This window comes from Vidua macroura, chromosome 6 (assembly GCF_024509145.1).
Source record: "Vidua macroura isolate BioBank_ID:100142 chromosome 6, ASM2450914v1, whole genome shotgun sequence".
In the NCBI taxonomy this organism is placed as follows: domain Eukaryota; kingdom Metazoa; phylum Chordata; class Aves; order Passeriformes; family Viduidae; genus Vidua; species Vidua macroura.
The window spans coordinates 16,488,560-16,506,278 of NC_071576.1; the positions used below are offsets into that span (position 1 = coordinate 16,488,560).

The 17,719-nt window shown below is 37.0% G+C and overlaps 1 protein-coding gene across 6 annotated transcripts in view; it reads right to left on the minus strand.

Annotated features, from left to right (window-relative positions):
- Positions 1-1,238: 1,238 nt before the first annotated feature.
- The window catches only part of DGLUCY (D-glutamate cyclase), a 47,020-nt gene continuing 30,539 nt past the window's right edge, over positions 1,239-17,719 (minus strand). For 4 of the 6 annotated variants that reach the window (XM_053979692.1, XM_053979690.1, XM_053979691.1 and 1 more), the window contains 7 exons: positions 17,292-17,483; positions 15,014-15,274; positions 14,447-14,546; positions 12,674-12,822; positions 7,659-7,778; positions 6,687-6,838; positions 1,239-2,153 (listed from right to left, as the gene is read on the minus strand). In XM_053979692.1, the coding sequence (XP_053835667.1) occupies positions 2,010-2,153; positions 6,687-6,838; positions 7,659-7,778; positions 12,674-12,822; positions 14,447-14,546; positions 15,014-15,274; positions 17,292-17,483 (1,118 nt within the window). In that variant the 3' untranslated portion in view covers positions 1,239-2,009. The remainder of the gene's footprint in view (positions 2,154-6,686; positions 6,839-7,658; positions 7,779-12,673; positions 12,823-14,446; positions 14,547-15,013; positions 15,275-17,291; positions 17,484-17,719) is intronic. The other 2 variants (XM_053979693.1, XM_053979694.1) reach the window with 2 other exon arrangements.

Genomic DNA, 17,719 nt, shown 5'->3' on the forward strand with positions numbered 1-17,719 from the left:
AACCAGTACAGCAGGTTACAGTAGGAAGGTAACTCCCACTCAGAGCTTTTCCTTCCATCTCAGTCAAAACACATTCACTCAAGGGTCCTGCTAAGGCTGCTAGAGACATGCTACACATGCTATTGAAGTAAATGTCATGCTTGGGACTGCACACAAAAAGACATTTTAAAAGCACACACTAGAGAAAAAGAGAAATAAATTATTAAATTTTGTATTTTCTAATGAAAACTGATTGTTAAGACTTGTATTTTGGGGTGAAAAAAGAGCAGAAGCTTACTACATTAATTTTTTTTACAAAAGTTAGTGCTTGGAAATATACATTGCACCTGTTAGTGTAACATGTCAGTAGCACAGAGAGAATAAAATCAGCTGCTTCTTTTAAAATGATGCCAATTTCATTCTGTGAGTTCTGTGCAGCAGTGAATATATGCCACCCTGTGGGGTTACTGGCTTTGGCAAAAACTTCAAGCATCCATATGAAATATTTTACTTAATCCTTATAGTTTAGAGAGCTTGGAGACTTCTAAAGGAGATATTTCTAACTGTGAAACTTCCAAGATACTTTTCTAGAACATCCTTTGAGAAAGTTTTAGATAAAACAAATCTAAAAAAATTACCCATCTATCTAGAAAAGAAACATTGGGATCTTTGGTGAACCTGAATGTCTAGCAGAAGTCTGGCATTAAGATTTTTTCTGTCATGTGTTCAACTATTTTATGTCTTTAAAGGCTCTGTAACTTCAGGGACTTCAGGAGATTAATGTTCAAAATATGCTGGTGTTTGTGGTATGAAATTATTTTTCTCATTCTGAAAAACTTAAGTTTGTCTTGCATCAAAGAAGGAAAATAAAACTCACTTGCCAGGAAGGAAAAGAGATATAAAGTGTTGCTCACTGCTGAAGGTCCAACTAAAGGCAATTTCCATTTTATGACAGGTAAAGCACCAGTGCTCTAGGGGTGGTGTCAAATGTACCCTCCTCTCTCTGCTGGGTGGGCTGACAGCCAGCAGAACTGTAGTCCTGACACTCACCTGGAGTTAAGGTAAAATTACAGCTTTAAATGACAAAAGCTGGGCACAGTTCACAACCATTTGTCATGTGCTGCTTCAGTGTTAGTAATCCTATGGGATAAAATTCAATGTTCCTTCACTTGGTCTTGTCAGGAGCTGAACTTCTACAACAGGAATTCATGTAAAAGTTTATTTACATAATGTTATTTCATACTGAATGCAAATCTTTATTCATTTCTAACGATACTTTAATATCTAATAATTAACTTTAATAATGATTTTTGCATTCAATTAATTTCTTTGTAACAACAGGATACTCTGAAATGTCTACAACTTTATTACCCATAAAGTGACAAAATATATAAGTGGCAAACTACTAATATGACAGGAGGTAATGGCACAGCCAACCTTTTATACAGAAGATCTGCAATGCTGCCCTTATTTTCATTAGCTCAGTTAAAACTTTCTCCTTATCTCCTCACACTTCCACAAACTATCCCCCACCATAAGAACACAGTCTTAGAGGGGGGGCTACAGAAATTGTGCAATGGAGCTCTCACTACTGTAACACTGCAGTTTTGTTTTGAATCTTCCCCCTCTATTGTAGCTGTTTTCCTCACCACAAGTATTTTTAAATCCAAGTTGCTATGCGAGTTACTTCCTGTTGCAGTTACGAGGTTAGTAAAACAAGAACAGCAGTGCAATAATATCTCCTTGTAATTTCATGCTTTCTTTGTAAAAGCCAGATCACCTCTTATTATATAATATCATTTAATATTCATTTTCCATTATAAAATTACAGAAAAGAAAGGTAGACCAAGTGGATGATATCCTCTTCTTGTTTCACAGAGATGTTGTAAGGACAACAATGAAAGGCTGTGTGTGGTGAAGACACCAGAGATGAAAAGTCATCTTTTTCTGATCTTTTACACCTTGAGAGAGCCTCAAAAATAAGGACAGGACATGGGAGCAACTCTTCATGTAGAAATCATTAGGAGCAGTCACTGCTGTGCTTCCTGCAGCAGCTTTTCAATCATAAGTGAATGGGTGCTGTAGAAGGGCAGCCCATCCACTTCCATCTCTAGACTGGCAGTTTTGCCACTGCGGACCCCGAGCTGCACAAGTGTTTTCAGAAGCTTTTCTTCCTTGAAAAACAAAGAAACAGAGTATTAATTAAAATTCTGAATCAGACAAGGGCAGTCATCAAGATCTTTGTTTTAATTCTGGGAGAGACTGACCATATCCTTCATATTTATTTTGTCATCACCTTGCAAGTACTTATCTTGTCCCAAAGAATATGTTTAGCATTTGGAGCTCAGGGAGTGTCAGATGGTTTATAATCTTGACTGCTATTTAACCACTGAATATAATTTTTCTCCACACTGCCTCAAACAGAACATTATTGTCAATTCAGAAACATATTTTTTTTGCTTGGTTTTGAGTTCCTATATTGCACAAATCAGAATCAGAGGAACCCCCACCCAAAGTATCTCAAAAATCCATCTGTGGTTTCCCCAGCCAGGCAGCTGGCTGCAGCTGCGTTTTTATAAAAAAAGACAGAAGAGAAGGAGGGTACACCAGGAAAAAAGATTACAGAGAGCACCTGGAAGGGCTGCACACTCACTTCCCTTTCCTGCAGCTTCTCCAGTCTCTCTGTGCCTTTGGCCCTCTCTTCCCTTTTTGTTATTGATTTCATGAGAATTCTGGTTGCTTAGGGAAGGAGTGGGGAGAAAACAACCTCAGAAATTGTGCTTCCTTGGCATGCTCTGAACTAGCATATGCTTTGTTTAGAACTGCAGTTATTTTCTTGCTTAACTAGTATAAGCAGATAACAAAGTGTGTTCCAAGTTGAGACATAAAAGTAAACAGAGGAAACAAAATCCTTTTTTTGTGAGCTATGGGCCAGTTAGTATTGTGAGATGAAAAGATGGGATAAAAAAAACCACAGGGAACAGTGAAATTTGAAGATCTGGTTTCAAGTGAATGTATGTCTGGCATAAACTGCTCTGCTTTTCATTTGCCATGAAATGTATACAGTGAAACTTCCTATTTTTTATCATTTGCTATAGTGAGAATTTATTCCTTGTATTCTGTTAATAAAAGTCTAAGAAAACTAAAAACCTGGTCACTTTTTAGCTTCCCCTATGCCAACCCTGTGATAGGTTATATAAGACCTTGAAACACTCACCTGTCTATCTTTGCCTCTCTTTTTTTGCTAGGTCTTAGGACAAATGACCTTTCTGGTCTTTGTCTAATGTGCCATTTCCATTTCCATGGAAATTGCTACTGCAACAACCCTACCAGAGTCCTTGACAAAGAGCTCTCTAGGTTTCAACACTTCGTATTTGACATTACCACACAATAACCTAGCAGAAGTTCTTTATCTCCTGGACACACATTAATGATGGGGAAAAAAAAAAAAAAAGTTAAAACATCTAATTTTCTCTTATCAAATATTAGCATTTTTTCTAGGAACACTTCTAAACCACAAAGAATACAGTAGCTGTGGATCTGAATTGAGACACAATATGGTTGTATTTTACCTACTGATAAAATGGCCAAAACATAATCATTTCTGAATGAAGCAAAGCATGCCCTGCGTGATCAATTCAATTTAATTTTGTAACCTGCTCTCTGAATGCACTTTGTAAAGATCTGTCTTTTATTTCCTGGTAAATCATCCTAATTCTTAGCTGCAACAAAATTAAATGAGGCTCTGGTTTTCTACTAAAGGAAAAATATGCATAGTTAGATGGTGTCAGCAGTGACACTGCTATTTAAGGAAATTATCTGGATACATTAGTAGCATAAAATTTACTACTTTATAATTAATAAAATTATAAATACACATCTGTTTATATCATATGAATGATCATATACATAAATGCAAATATATACAACTGATCTTTCTGTACAACAGTTTTCTCTTAGCACTGAGTGTATCTAAATGCAAAAGGGCAAAGAAGATCTCTCCTGTCACAAAAGAGACACCTAAATTGGATACAGAAAATGTAATCTCTAACACAAATAGTTTGTGCTACATATTTACGTATTAGAGCTCTCTGATCTGCTTAGATGAGATAAAAAAGTTTGCTTGCTTAACACTACATAATTACTATGCCTGTCATCAAATGCTACAGTTTCCATTTGTAATAAGCAAATACAATGTATAGCACGCTTCCTTAGCTGTACAGTGCTGCAATTTGACCAAAGCTTTCTCTTTAGAAAATAATTATGTTGGGAGTGGGGTAACTGGAAAAAATAATCATATTAATAGAAAAAGATCTCGTTAGTTTGTGCTTTATTCAAGGGGGAAAACTTCCTTATGAATGACAAATCTAATAAAGCACACTAAAAATATGTCACACCTTTATATATTTATAATATACTTCATATTATTGTAGGTCATAATTTAAAAATACTATACAGCTAGTATGTTGCCATTAATAAAGAGTTCAGTAAAAGAACAAATGCTTCACACATTAACCCGTCTGTGAGATGCAATGAAATGCAGAGTTGACTGTAGGATGTTTAGCATTAGCTACATTTGGATATGTGTGAAAGAATTAATTTCATTACAGTCACTTTTGTGTAAAAATTCACAGCGAGAGAGACTATGAACGTCTGAAAAACCAAGCCAATACCATAATCAAATTATTAGGTAAGCAAAGGTAAAGGTAAGCAACGATTGTTTAGGTCCAGTTGTTTCCTGCTCCTGCAGTTCTCAGCACAGAACAAATGCTTTGCAGCATCTCTGGCTAAGATGTGTGGAAAGGCTCATCCATGAACTCAGAGCAATCTCAGTTTGCTGTTCAGTGGGAAAGGAGAGCTCTGCAGTTCTGGGGTTTGGCAGTGCAATCCTGACACTGCTCGAACCAGCTGAAGGGAAATAATGTTGGTGTTTCAGGGGAAGTCTTCACTTAGTAATTATGACTTACAGCATTCATGGAAGTGCCATTTTTGAAGAAAAATAAAACACGTTATAAGAAAGCTGTTTGGTGCTAAGGGACTCCTTCAAATGTCCTCTTTCCAATTACAATCACAAATATAAACACCGAGATGGATCTGTGTGGTGTTGCTCTTTATCTCACTAGGGTAATTATTATAGCATTAAGTGAAGCTGAATTTTGCAGAAAGTGGCCATATAAACATAAATGGTCTGATTTTTTAATACTAATGGAGTATGTGAATACTAATGTATTCAATCTTCTGCACTGCTCATTATTGTGTGATTTATAATTAAAGATACATATTTTCTTGTCAGACATTTTGTCATTTTCTCTCCTCCACAAAACTGTTTCCATTTATTTTATCTCAACAGATTTCAGTATTGCACATTCAGTAGCCCATTATTGGATCATTAATATTCCCAGCTGTATAGCTTAGTAAAACAAAAACAAGAAGGTTTTCCTGTACACAATATATCATTTAATTAAAGTATCTCATTACCAGGAATTTTGATCACAGTCATTTTAGGGTGCATTAATTTAAAGGTCAAAAACCAGTAGATGCAACTGGAAAAAACACTGAAAATGGAAAAATAATTTATCTGTTTTATAAAAAAGACTGCGCTGAAAAGGGCCATATAAGCTTTGTTAAGCTATATGGCTATGCCAAGTGTTGGGATCAGTTTCAGTTTTATGACCTTTAGATGAAAAACTGAGATAGCAAGAATTTAAAAAAAATTAGTGAGATCTACTCTAAAATACTTAAAAGGTACTTTGTTGGAATTTCATGCAGAATGTCCCGTCATCTCAGGAGAAAAACTTATTTGTTTTGGGCAGCAGCTATGGTAGATGGATTGCATTTTGCTTAGCATTCTTGGACATCACACACTTAAAGGGTTTGTCCAAATCTCTGCTAATAAAGCTGAATCTTGAAATCTTGAAGCTCCAAATTTATTGCAAAGTTGTGGAACATATTTAATCATTAGGGGTGTGTGTGAGTGTATAAACAGACTTTTTTTTTTAACCACTGTCAAGTTAAAAATAGAGGCACGTGCTCAGCAGGATGAGTACAGATCAGAGTCGTTTCTCACCCCTCTCAGTTATTTTACTTTTTCTCAGTCTGAAACCTTTGCATTCCCAGAATATCACACTGTACAGAGCTGCATTAGTCAAAACACATTTAAAAATATTCATGCACAAGTTTTTCTCCAACTTTAATTTAGAAACATTCAAAACTAATTGTAGAAAGGTTCCAGCAAACTAGGAAAAGGGGAAGATCAGAAGTAAGGTACAAAGATCAGAAGTATGGAGTGGCTACTGCATAAGAACTGTAACTTTTGATTTTGGAAGCAGACATCTAAAGGACACTACAACAGAGGGTTAAAAAATCACGAATGATACTAAGGAAGCAAACAGGGAATTTTAATCACTGTATGTCAATCCAAGGATTTCTTGCATTGCCCATAAAATTGTAGCACTGTCTTCTTGTAGCTTGACGCTACAAGACATGAACACATTCATATTGGGGGATTTTTATTTGCAATCTGTCTCAAATCCGTTTGTGGAAAACAGTCTAAGGACAGTGTGGCTGCTCCTTCACAAGGAATCCCCAGAAGTGCCCAGAACTTGTGAGGGTGAGGTATTGAACCAGCCCAGGCAGGACTCAGCAGCTGCTGGCCACTTCCATCTCCCCGTCATGAGCAAGTCCCAAGCGCTGCCCGCAGGAGTTACCTTGGGGACGGACGGGAGCGCTGGCAGCCAGAGCCTCTGGCTCGGTGCGCGTGGAAAGCCGACGGCTCTGCGCAGGTAGCGGTCGTGGATCTCACAGCAGCGCAGCACGTGCAGAGCACAGGCAATGGCGTAGCCACCCCAGTTAGAGACCCCTGCAAAGAGTGGCACTGCACCAAACTGCACAAATTGGCTGCTTAGTGTCCAGAGTGTGCCAGAGACACCCGGGTTAGGAACAGAGAAACCTGAGCCCAAGGACAATACGGACTGTCCAGTTCACAAGTTGGTCCATGCTGAACATCTCTCTCTCACTGTGAATTTTATTTCACGCTGGTGTAAAGCAGAATTTTAACTATAACATTCAACTTTTGTTGAACAACAAGAACATTAAGAACATACATTTGTCCTTGAGTGATTATTGAAAAAACTTATCTCTTTGTAAAGGGGCAATATGACTAATTTATACCTGATAGGGGCACACTCCAAACAGAAGTTTATCAATTATACTGAAAATTTGTATGTGCACAGACATTTTTAATTCCCACACAGATCACTTCTGCAGTCTTCCTTATTAATATTTGTTATTGAGTAACCTGGTCTAGTGAAAGGTTTCCTGCCCATGGCAGGGGGAGTAGGAACTAGATGATCTTCAAGGTCCCTTCCAACACAAATAATTTTAGGATTCTATGGTTCTATGATTTTATATAATGTGTGATTTTTCAAAAATATTCAGGATTTGCCCAGCTATTTCAAATTAAGTGCACTTTGTTCATGGAACATTCTCAGTTTTGAGTCAGTTCTTCTGAAGCAACATGTGCTTAACTCTTCAGAAAAGGTACACAATACAGAGATAGATCAGTTTGCTGAGGATGACTTGGAAAGGGCCAATAAACATTACTTGGAAAGGCAAATGTTTCCTTGTCAGTTCTATTCTCAAACACCAGCTACTCTCCCACCCCACCAAAAACCCCTTACCAGCTACAACAGTAAAATCAGCTTCAACATCACAAGCTATAACATCTCCATTTTTTATGTGCTTCTTTACAGCATCTTTTACTTTGCCCATTCCTAATTCATTTCCTCCATCTCCAACACCTTTATAAAAGGGAAAAAGACAAAATGAGTATGAACACAGCATATAATTGACAATCCTTTTAGAAAACATCCAGTTTCTTCCCCACAGTTGCTGTGATAGTTCATAGCTCCATAAAAGATGGTTTATCCTTTTTCATCCACAGCACCTAAAAACAGAAGACTGGGAATGAAAGAGCTGAAAACATCATCTATTACATGGCAGCCTCGGCAACCTCTACGTTTATACATGTAATGTACAATGTACATTGTGTGCACACAAAAGAAATCAAAATTATCAAGTGGTTGTGAACTGCAGACAGAATCAAGACAGTGAACTTTGCTTATGGAAGGCCTTACATGAGTGTTCTATGTAATGTGTTATCACAAGTACATCAGCACAAAGAAAGAAAGAATACTGAAAATTAAACCCAAATCAACCTAAGAAATCAGTCAACAATTCTATCATAAAGCAAGAATAGAAAACTTTGGCATGTTACAAGCTTTAATTAAAAAAAAAGAATAGAAATAAAAATCGTTGCAGAAAGACAAGCAAAAACATACAGAAGGATTTGGGCAGAAGCAGGCCTGACTGCACTGCCCATCAAGGACTAATGTGCTGCAGTACACAAAGAGCCCAGCCCTGTATACTATTACTGTTTCCATTTTCCACAGTCACTTACCAAAAAAATAGCTAGTCTTTATTTATTTTAATTTTCTTATATACTGGATGTCAGACCTTGATTTTTGTTGCACAAATAGAAATACTGTGTATTTCCTTAGTGCTTTTAGTGAAATCAGTGAGATCTATGCAATTTCAGGAAAATTCTAGGCAACCCAGTATTTGGGACATGAAGTTGTCAGATGTCATTGAGATACCTGGAGATGAGGGTAACATATAAACTAGTAGTTTACATAAAAGCTGGATAGTACCTCTGGTCTCTTACCAAGATATTAAAAAACATATTAAAATTATTTATTATTTATAATTATTAATAAATTATTATTCCTATTTAGTTGGAAATTAAAAATTCTCTTTCGTCTGTTAGTCTGAATGGCATCTTCTTCAATCTGAAGATTTCACAGAAAAATCCCTGACCATGTCTGTGAAACAGAACAGTGAAGAGCTCCAAGTGAAGAGCTCCAAGTCCTCACGTCAGATTTGAATTTGAAATGTGACTGTGCTCTAATGCATAGTATGTGTTACAGAAGAGAAATTACAATATTTATCATTTACACTTCAAGGCCCGAAAACTGGTACATTTAACACTTTTAGTAACTGCATAAATATATCATGTGTCTGTAGCAAATTTCTTCTTTAAGTGAAATGGAAAGTCATTTCTCAGCAGCAATTTTTATTTGATTCCTTGAGTCTATCCAGTCAAGTAGGGTGTAACTGAGTGACACACAGCTTACATAAAAGGATTTGCCATGGAACAGCTACTCTTTTTTATCTGCTTTAATAATCTGCTCCCATTTATTTCACCATTGGGAGTTAATGGTGCTTTCTTCTAAAAAATCTCTTTATTGGTAGTACTTTTCAAACAGGTGTTGATATAGTCCTGGTGCTCTTATCCTCATATATAAACATGGAAGTTCTACTGCTTTGTAAGAATCACACACAATGTTCTGACTTCTCTTATACTCAAAATTAAAATTTATGCTTTTAACATTCTTTAAAAAGGCTGAGATGAATTCTTGTCCCATGAAAATAACTAACAGTTTCCTTAACTGAAATATATCCATTGCTCAGGGCTTTTTCTATCAGCCCTGCTTTGATTTTCCTGTCTTTGTGGGAGTCCTGTCACCAGGATGGCTGCACAATTAGTAGATCTTTTGCTGTGGATTGATTCCTTTTGTGTGACACTGGGAGAAAAAGAACACCCCACTGAAAAGTCTCCTGTCCCATCTGTTTTCTTCTTCCTCCACACATTGCCAGAGAACTGTACTTTACTGTGATCTCCAGAGTGAAATTCACCTGTGCAAATGCAGCCATCCATACATGAGCCAGTCAGCTATGCTGCTTTTAAAGTCAGCAGAAAGAAACACTCCCTTCACACATTCAGTTCATCTCACCCCAAAGCAGACATCTCAAATATAGATCTCTGAAAATAGGCAAGATGAATCCTCTTCTAAAGGCCCAATTTCTTTCCAGGCAAAGGAAAAATAGTTCTGCTGGATTTTCTATGCAAGTTCCTACTGAGTACATTGTTTTCTGAAACTACATTCATGAAATATGCAGGAGACATCAGTCTTCTCTGCTAAAAATCTTTTGTATGAAAGGAAAATGTGTGACCCCATTTTTTCATGCAGTACTTTGGAAAGCTTTAATTAGCTCCTATATAAATAGCATATAGCTATGTCAATTATATGACAGCTGGAAAAAAAAAATGTGGTTCCAGTAACATTTCTTAATCTTTTATTTCAGACTTATGTGGAAAATCAGTCCCTTCCAAACTCAGCCTTTCACATCTTCTTACTTTGTGAATTCCTCAAGGCTGCTCATCACTCCCTGAGTTTTTAGGATGTCAGTATTCATACAATTGCAGGCATTGTTCATGCTTTGTTGGTGGTCAAACTACCAGATCAGATTTTTTTAAAAAACACAGATCTTGTTTTAAATGCAACACTTGAGAGCAATTAATCAGCATGTAACAAATGTTCTAACATTTCCCCTCTCCACCAACTGACACAGTGCTTCTTGCCATGGAGCACACTATATAAAGAATTTCTGTAGGCTGAAAACTTGATCTTTCTGGTATTCTAGCCTATAAGGTTATTCAAGTACTCCACCCTAATTCTGTACAATATTTGCATTTATTCTGGAACTAGTCATATGCCTCCAAATTCCTACTGACCATAAAGAAAGCTGAAGACAGCCCCACTAGAAAAAGAAATTATCCTCACCAGTAGCAACACGTTGCTATCAGTAAAGGGAGACAAAACACAAAGGCCACAGTGGCTAAGTTAAACTACACTTGGCAGAAACACATTGAAAAACCCACCATCCAACCCAAGAAATTACTTCCCAATTAAAATAACAGACACAAAAAAGTTAATGTGATAAGCAAAACAAGAAATGCTAACTAGGTAACAGACAATGTAAGAAACAGTGACATTGTTTTCTTACAGTTAGTTCTCCAGAGCAGAATATCCACTTACACAAATGCCATGGGAGATCAGAGCAGATCCCTTCATTGTCCTTTGAAGCCTATGACTTGTTAAACCATTTTCTATGCAGAAATCTCTTTAGATAAAGTTCACAGCACTGAGACACAGTGAATCTGAATAACTGCTTTTCTTCTTTTTCACAAGCCTGTGGTATTTTTTATTAATGACATTTCATAGTATATTTCAATATTCAGAGAATGTTTGAAACAAGCTACATTCTGCTGAATTGATTCAAATTCTCAGCTGGCAGAACATTCCAAACTCCAGCAAATAAATAATATACTTTGAGCTGCTGTGGGAGATATTTGAAGAGATTAGGGTATTTTTACTAAAGGAATCAGGTTGTGCTGTTATGTAAGTAGCTAGAGAGATCAAATTCTTGCATCAACAACCTAAAATCAGGGATAGGAGTTGAAACTAACAGCAGCAGATTAAGCTCTGAGGCATTTTGCTAGACATCTTTACAAAACAGAGCTTGTCCTATATAACACCTATTCAGTCAATCTTTGTCCTCTGTTGAGATTGCCAAGACAGTGCCATCTAGAGTGCTTCCTTTTGAATGATGGAAGGTACATCTCATGAATAGGAAAAAAAAAAAAAATTAAATCTAAATACAAAGTTTGCAAATTTTGTAAAAGATTGCAAATTTTGTAAAATTTGCAATATTATTGCAAATTTTACAATAATAACACATATCAGTGAAGTCCTCTGCTACACAGCTTTTAAATGATACCAATAGATTGAAATCAGACTATGCATTATCTCTGCAGAAGTTCTCTAAATTCTGTAGAAACATTTCAAAAACAACAAAACTGAGAAGTCTAAGTTCCCATGCCTTTGGTAATACTTAGGAGTGAGTCCACAGCACTATAAGAAGAAAAAAAGCTAAATCAGCAGATGTGTTCTGATGTGACAGAAATCAGTCTGGCATGGGTACTTATTTCTAATTTGATTTTAATATTTACAGAGATTATGTATCTCCAAAACGCTCATTGGGCCACACATGGTAGCAGGAAGCATTTGATTGTATAAGGATATTGTAAAATGGTCTATGGCATATTTTTTCCAAACCAGATATAAGTAAGTTTTCAAGAAAAAAAAAGTTTGTTGCCTAAAGAGAGGAACAGCATGCTGACAAAAGCATTCTCATCAGAGGTATTAGCAAAGGCCAATGTTGTTTGGTGGGAAGGACAAGGCATTCCTTTCCAGATTCCTACTGTACACACATTTTGTTGGAGAAGGCACTATTTTAATAGATGCAAATATGTAATCCCTGTTTAAAAAAATGTACTGCTAAAGGCAATATAAACACAGATTTTATCCAGACTGCTGTTTTAACTTAGGTGTAACAATCATAAAACCAATACTTTAAGAAGGAATGCTACCATCCAACAACCACTTATGTTCTATGTTGCCTTCAACACAAAAAATATAGAATAAAGTCACTATCAAAAACTGGACTTAGAGTGTATGTACATAGACTTATGCATAGGTAATACATCTGGGCTTGCGTTTTTGCTTTTTTGTCCTTAAATAACTTTGAAGTGATTTTTTTTGGCTGTGAGAATCCTTCAATAGAAACCTGTAATTTTTCTCCAGCAACAGTGTCTTCAAATCCAATCACAACAAACAGCTGTAGCCTGAAAGCAGCCACTCAGCACCTGCCTCATGCTCCCCTTCACTGACAGAAAGAATTCCTGCTCTGTGCTTCTCTTGCTACTGAGAACATCACACAAACTCACACTTACCTGTTGTTGTGATTCCTGGAATGGTTTGTGCAGCTAAAAATAGTTCATCTATGGGATCCACGAGGTGTTTAATGTTAACTTTCCTGGCATTGTAATAATTGCCATCAGCAGCCATCCCAGCACGCTCTATTGCTACCAGGTGATCAAATCTGGTTAGAGGTGAATGAAAAAACAGAGGGGAGAAGTCAAAGCTGTGATTTTCACATGAAAAATACTTCTGTTGGCTGCTTGTGCCTGGTTCTGCTTTTTGACTATTTGGGATTCAAGGTAAAACTTGGATACTGTTTTGTTATTTCTGAATGTAGTTGTCTATGGGGTTTTTTTCAAAGATTAGTTTAGGGTTTTTTTAATAGCTTTAGTGCAGCGCCCCCAAACCACATTTGCTACCAAGAAATGGAGAAGTTCCTGCAATCCTCCTAGCCAGCAATCCTTTGGGTCAGCCATCTGGCCTGGCTCTGTTTCACATTAAAGCAGATGGTATCTTGTAAAATATTAGTCTCTGTAAGTGTATTCAAAGCAAGCAAAAAAGTGGAAAATTAATGATCATCGAAATCCTTGTTAATGCAAATACATTCTCTGCTTAAAGTACATTGCTTGGCAAATACTCATCTGTTTCTAGTCAGGCAATGTTTGGGTTTGGGTCTTTAGATTTTGGGGGGTTATTTTTTAAGTCCATGGTTGTTTTGCTGGTTATGAAAGTAGACAGATGTACTGCAGCTGTCCTACATTTTAAGTAGAACTATAGTACTCAGTTCTGCCACTGTATGTTAGAATCAAGTTATTGTGTTTCTGTTTCTCCATTTTTACTGTTAAGAGGTTACTAATTCTGATTAATTACTTAATGTTCTTGTGGGTGGGTATCTACAGTGGTTCCAGAGACCTTCAGCAGGTTAGTTGTATGCTTTAAAAAAATACTTACTTCAGCCTTTTGGGACTAAGGGACCAGTTTAAATAGAATCTGCCTGTATTTTTATTAAGCATAGCTATAAAAGACATTTTTAAAACAACACATAAAAATGAAGACAGTATCATGTGTACTATTACAGTACACACTAACCTGCAGAAATAAATGGGAATTCAATAAGTTAATGAAACAAATACCAGGGTGAAAGACCTTCTTATTAAAGAATGCAAACTGAGAGCAACTACATTAAAATACTTTACATGGAAAGATAAATAAAAATGAGCAATGTATGCCTACTTCAAGGAAATATAAGTTGCATGCTAAGTAATGAAATGAGCATACAGCTACTTAGCAAATTCTCCAGTGCATTAACCCTAATCACACCATTACAAACACATGACATTTTATTAAGTCAGATCAGATTCCCTAGCTGTCAGACTAGAGCTAAAGCTCTAGAAAATGCATACTTCCCACAGCACTTTTCTTAGCTCTTTCACTGACTTTGATATAATACTTTTTGATCTTCTCACTGATTTAAAAATTGGTAAAAAAATATATAGTGTGTATATATCTACTTATAGAATGACGACTGAAAGCCTTTTAGATTATTTTTTAAGGAAAAGAACTATTGATACATGAAGAATTGCTTCTTTTTGCTACTCCAGAAGTGCATAATTGCAGAATAATGTGGAATTCTGAACTCTGTGTATGCTCCAATAACAGTGTTTGGCTTCAAAGTTTGTTCTGTGCATTCAAAGTCTTAAGGATTTACTTGCAGCCATTGTGCCTTCTTAGACCACGATCCTTATTTTTATTATAATTTTGCACAGTAGAGGTGTGACCTGTTCTCAAAAACTGAATACACATACCTAGGTCTTCCAGGATTCCCATTCTCACACAAAAATGTTAAAGCTGAATTGGCACTTTCCCTTTGATAACTCAATAGAGGGATGGGCTTCTTCAGGATTCCTACAGGAAAGCAAAATGATATTCAGATACTACATGCTATTTTTTTTTAATGTATCTTTGAGTAACTTAAAAAAAAAAAAAAGCAAAATTGCTAGAACAGTAAGAATTCAAGGTCTTTACACAGTTCTTGATGAGCTCCCTATATCCTTAGTTTAAACTTGTTTAGATGTAAATGCTGTTAAATGGGACCTTGCAGTAGAAAACAGGTCTACAAGAATAAGAACAGACATCCAAAATTTATTTCAAGCAACTCATCCAGGATCAGTACCCAGATATGTATACATTCACATGATGCCAGCTAGGTTAACAAAATGTCATCGTAGCAATGATGAGCAGAGCTTAGAGGATGAATTCTGATTCATTCTCTGGGAAAAAAAAAAACGTCCTGACTAAGTGACAGATTATAACTGAAGCAAACCTTGGCTCAAATTAGCAAGTTAAAAAACTGAAAAACCCATGTCTCTTACCTAGTTGAACAGCTTCTTCAATAATCTTTTTATTCAGATCCATGGCTCTCTGATCTGTAACTATGGCAACCTGTTTCTCCAAGGCCTGCAGCATAGCTGCAATGGCAAGGGCTCCCGGGGGGCCGTCGTTCTCCTCGGGCGGCTCGTGGCTGAAGTGGGTGGGAAATCCCGTTGTTATCAGCACGGACCCCGCGTGGGACATGGCCAGGCAGGCCCCCAGCAGCTCACCCTGGTGCTGCAGGTGCCTTACACCCCGCTCTCCTAGACAAGTGGATTTAAAGAGAGCAGTACACTTCAATGTATCACTCTCCTTTTGAGGCTTCCCTCTGGGTGACAATACATTAGTGACATAAAATGGGTTAAAAAAAAGAGAGAAAAACCTCTGGTCAAGGCAGGAATTGGGGTAATTTCCTCAGGAAAACTAAGAAGATCTAGGATATGAGTAATGAAGATAATGGGCTGTGCTTTCAGGTTAAGAATGTCAGCTTTTGAAAATTATTATACCTAGCATATTTAGGTACAAGTGTAAACAGCTTTTTCTGAGAGCTTATTGCATATTGTTTCCTTACCTTAGGCCCTCTGTTTTCCTTTGACAGTCCTGCTAGACCATGTTTAGCTACTGAAGTTGGATTGCAACTCAAGCATTGCAGACCTTACAGAAGGTCTGATACAGACTTCAGATGTGTGAACTGGTCCTTTGTCTCTATTTAACTCCATCCCCTTTGGGAAGAACTAATTCCCAAATAAATTTCACTTAATGAAATTATTAATCTCAGAAGTGAGGTTTCAGAGACATGGTAAGTTTCCTGGGGACTTCATAAACTCAATTAATACAGTGGTATCCAGGTGACTACTAGAAGTTCTTGTAACACTTCATGTAGCAGAGAACCACATTATCAGACCTTGAGAAATAAGTGAATACTAACAGAACTTTCTTCTCATGGGTCAGTCCCTAAATAGGCAACGCTATTATCTGTGTATGGCTTTCATTGTTCAAAGACCTCCTATCCCATGTTCCTTCCCTGTCACTTGGAAAAAAAGTTCACAGCTCAGTTCTTTTGATTTGCTAGTACTCAAGAAAACCATGAGTACCAGCATGATGGGCTTATGGAGGTAAGTCTTCACTGGTGTTTTTCAGTCTCCTCGTAGATTCATCCTTCTTGCTCCCCTCACCCCCATATTTTACTCTTTTGGTCCTCAATTTCCCCATTGGTATTTCTCCCTCTATTCGTCCTAAATAACACACAGGCAATACACAGATAATGGACAGAGAAAAAAGTTCAGAAAACTGAAAGTTAACACAAGCAGAATACAAGTCTCTGAGAAGCAGGGTATATTAACTGAGACAAAGTACTGTAGTCTCCTTTAGCAATAAAATGAGCTAACTTTTAAGTTAGGTTCTGTATTTCTGCAGAGCATGGCATCATGCCAAGCCAGCTCCAGAGAGTGGGAAAGGAGAGGCCTTGTGAGTAAAAATAAACAGACCCAAATGTATGCACACAGCCCAAACCCAGAGCTTGGGAGTGCTGGGCGTAAGCTGTTTTCCACTACTGCCTACAGAGGATTTCAGAAAATTTATGGCACACTGAGCTCAGACTTTACAGCAGCCAGAGGGGACTAACTCAGTGTGTATTTTAGGAATGGTTGCACTACTCAGTGTGCCTTTACTTCCCTCTCTTCCTTGCACACACAGGCAGCCCCACTGCTCAACCTTCTTTGGTGACCTGGTCATTTTGGTCGATCATACAACACCTCAGTGATGGATATGTCAGCAGAAATTAATATAATTCCACCTGTCAGAGAGTGGTATTTGAAAAAGACATGCAACTACTAGAATTCTCTGGTAGGACCACAGTAGTCATGAATATATGTAAAGAAATGTGCTATTTACTCCACAGTGAATACCAGCAAGCTGTTGCCAGCAAGCTGAGAGTTCTTGATGAGCCCTGTACTTCACATACAATTTCAGTTTTACTCAGTAACAGTACTTATTCCCTGTGGACTCTCCAGTCTGCTTCTGTGTACTTTGGGAGCATATAGTCATCAAGATCAGATATTCTGTTGTCTATAATGAATGATCTTGGCCAGACTCTGATATTAACTACAGTAACAGAAAATATAAAACCTAGTTATATAAACTCACTGTATTCCATAAAGAATTCTTAAAATCCCCTTTAGATTCTTACTGTGTTCTTGAATTGAAAATATCTAAAAAGGCCGGATAGGTGGTATCTACCCCATAACAAATTCATTAAAGGGAGACAGTTTTTGTTTATACCTGGATCTATTCCAATTAGGGTCTCTAGAGTCTTTATCTTTTGGGCTGCTTCTGCTGACACAATGCTGAAATGCAGAGGATCTTGAGAGATGCAGTGGACCTGTGGGACTCCTCCTAAGGATCTGATATTGTCATTCTCTAGGTCAGTAATGAACGTGCAGTCACGAGAATGAGTAAAAGCTAACGGAGTTCCTAAAATGAATGAAAAAAATTCAGTTAAATGTTATTATTGCAATGTAACAAATTATAGGGATGATAAAATTTCAAAAAGCCACTTAATGTAACAACAGAGTCCCTGCCTGATGACAGTTATAAAAACAGGTGATATTTTAAGTTACATTGGAGCAATTAATACACTTTGAGAAAGAAATGTACGTATGTACATCTGAAAATTTTTTCACTTTTAAAAAGCTCATGTGGGTAGTTGA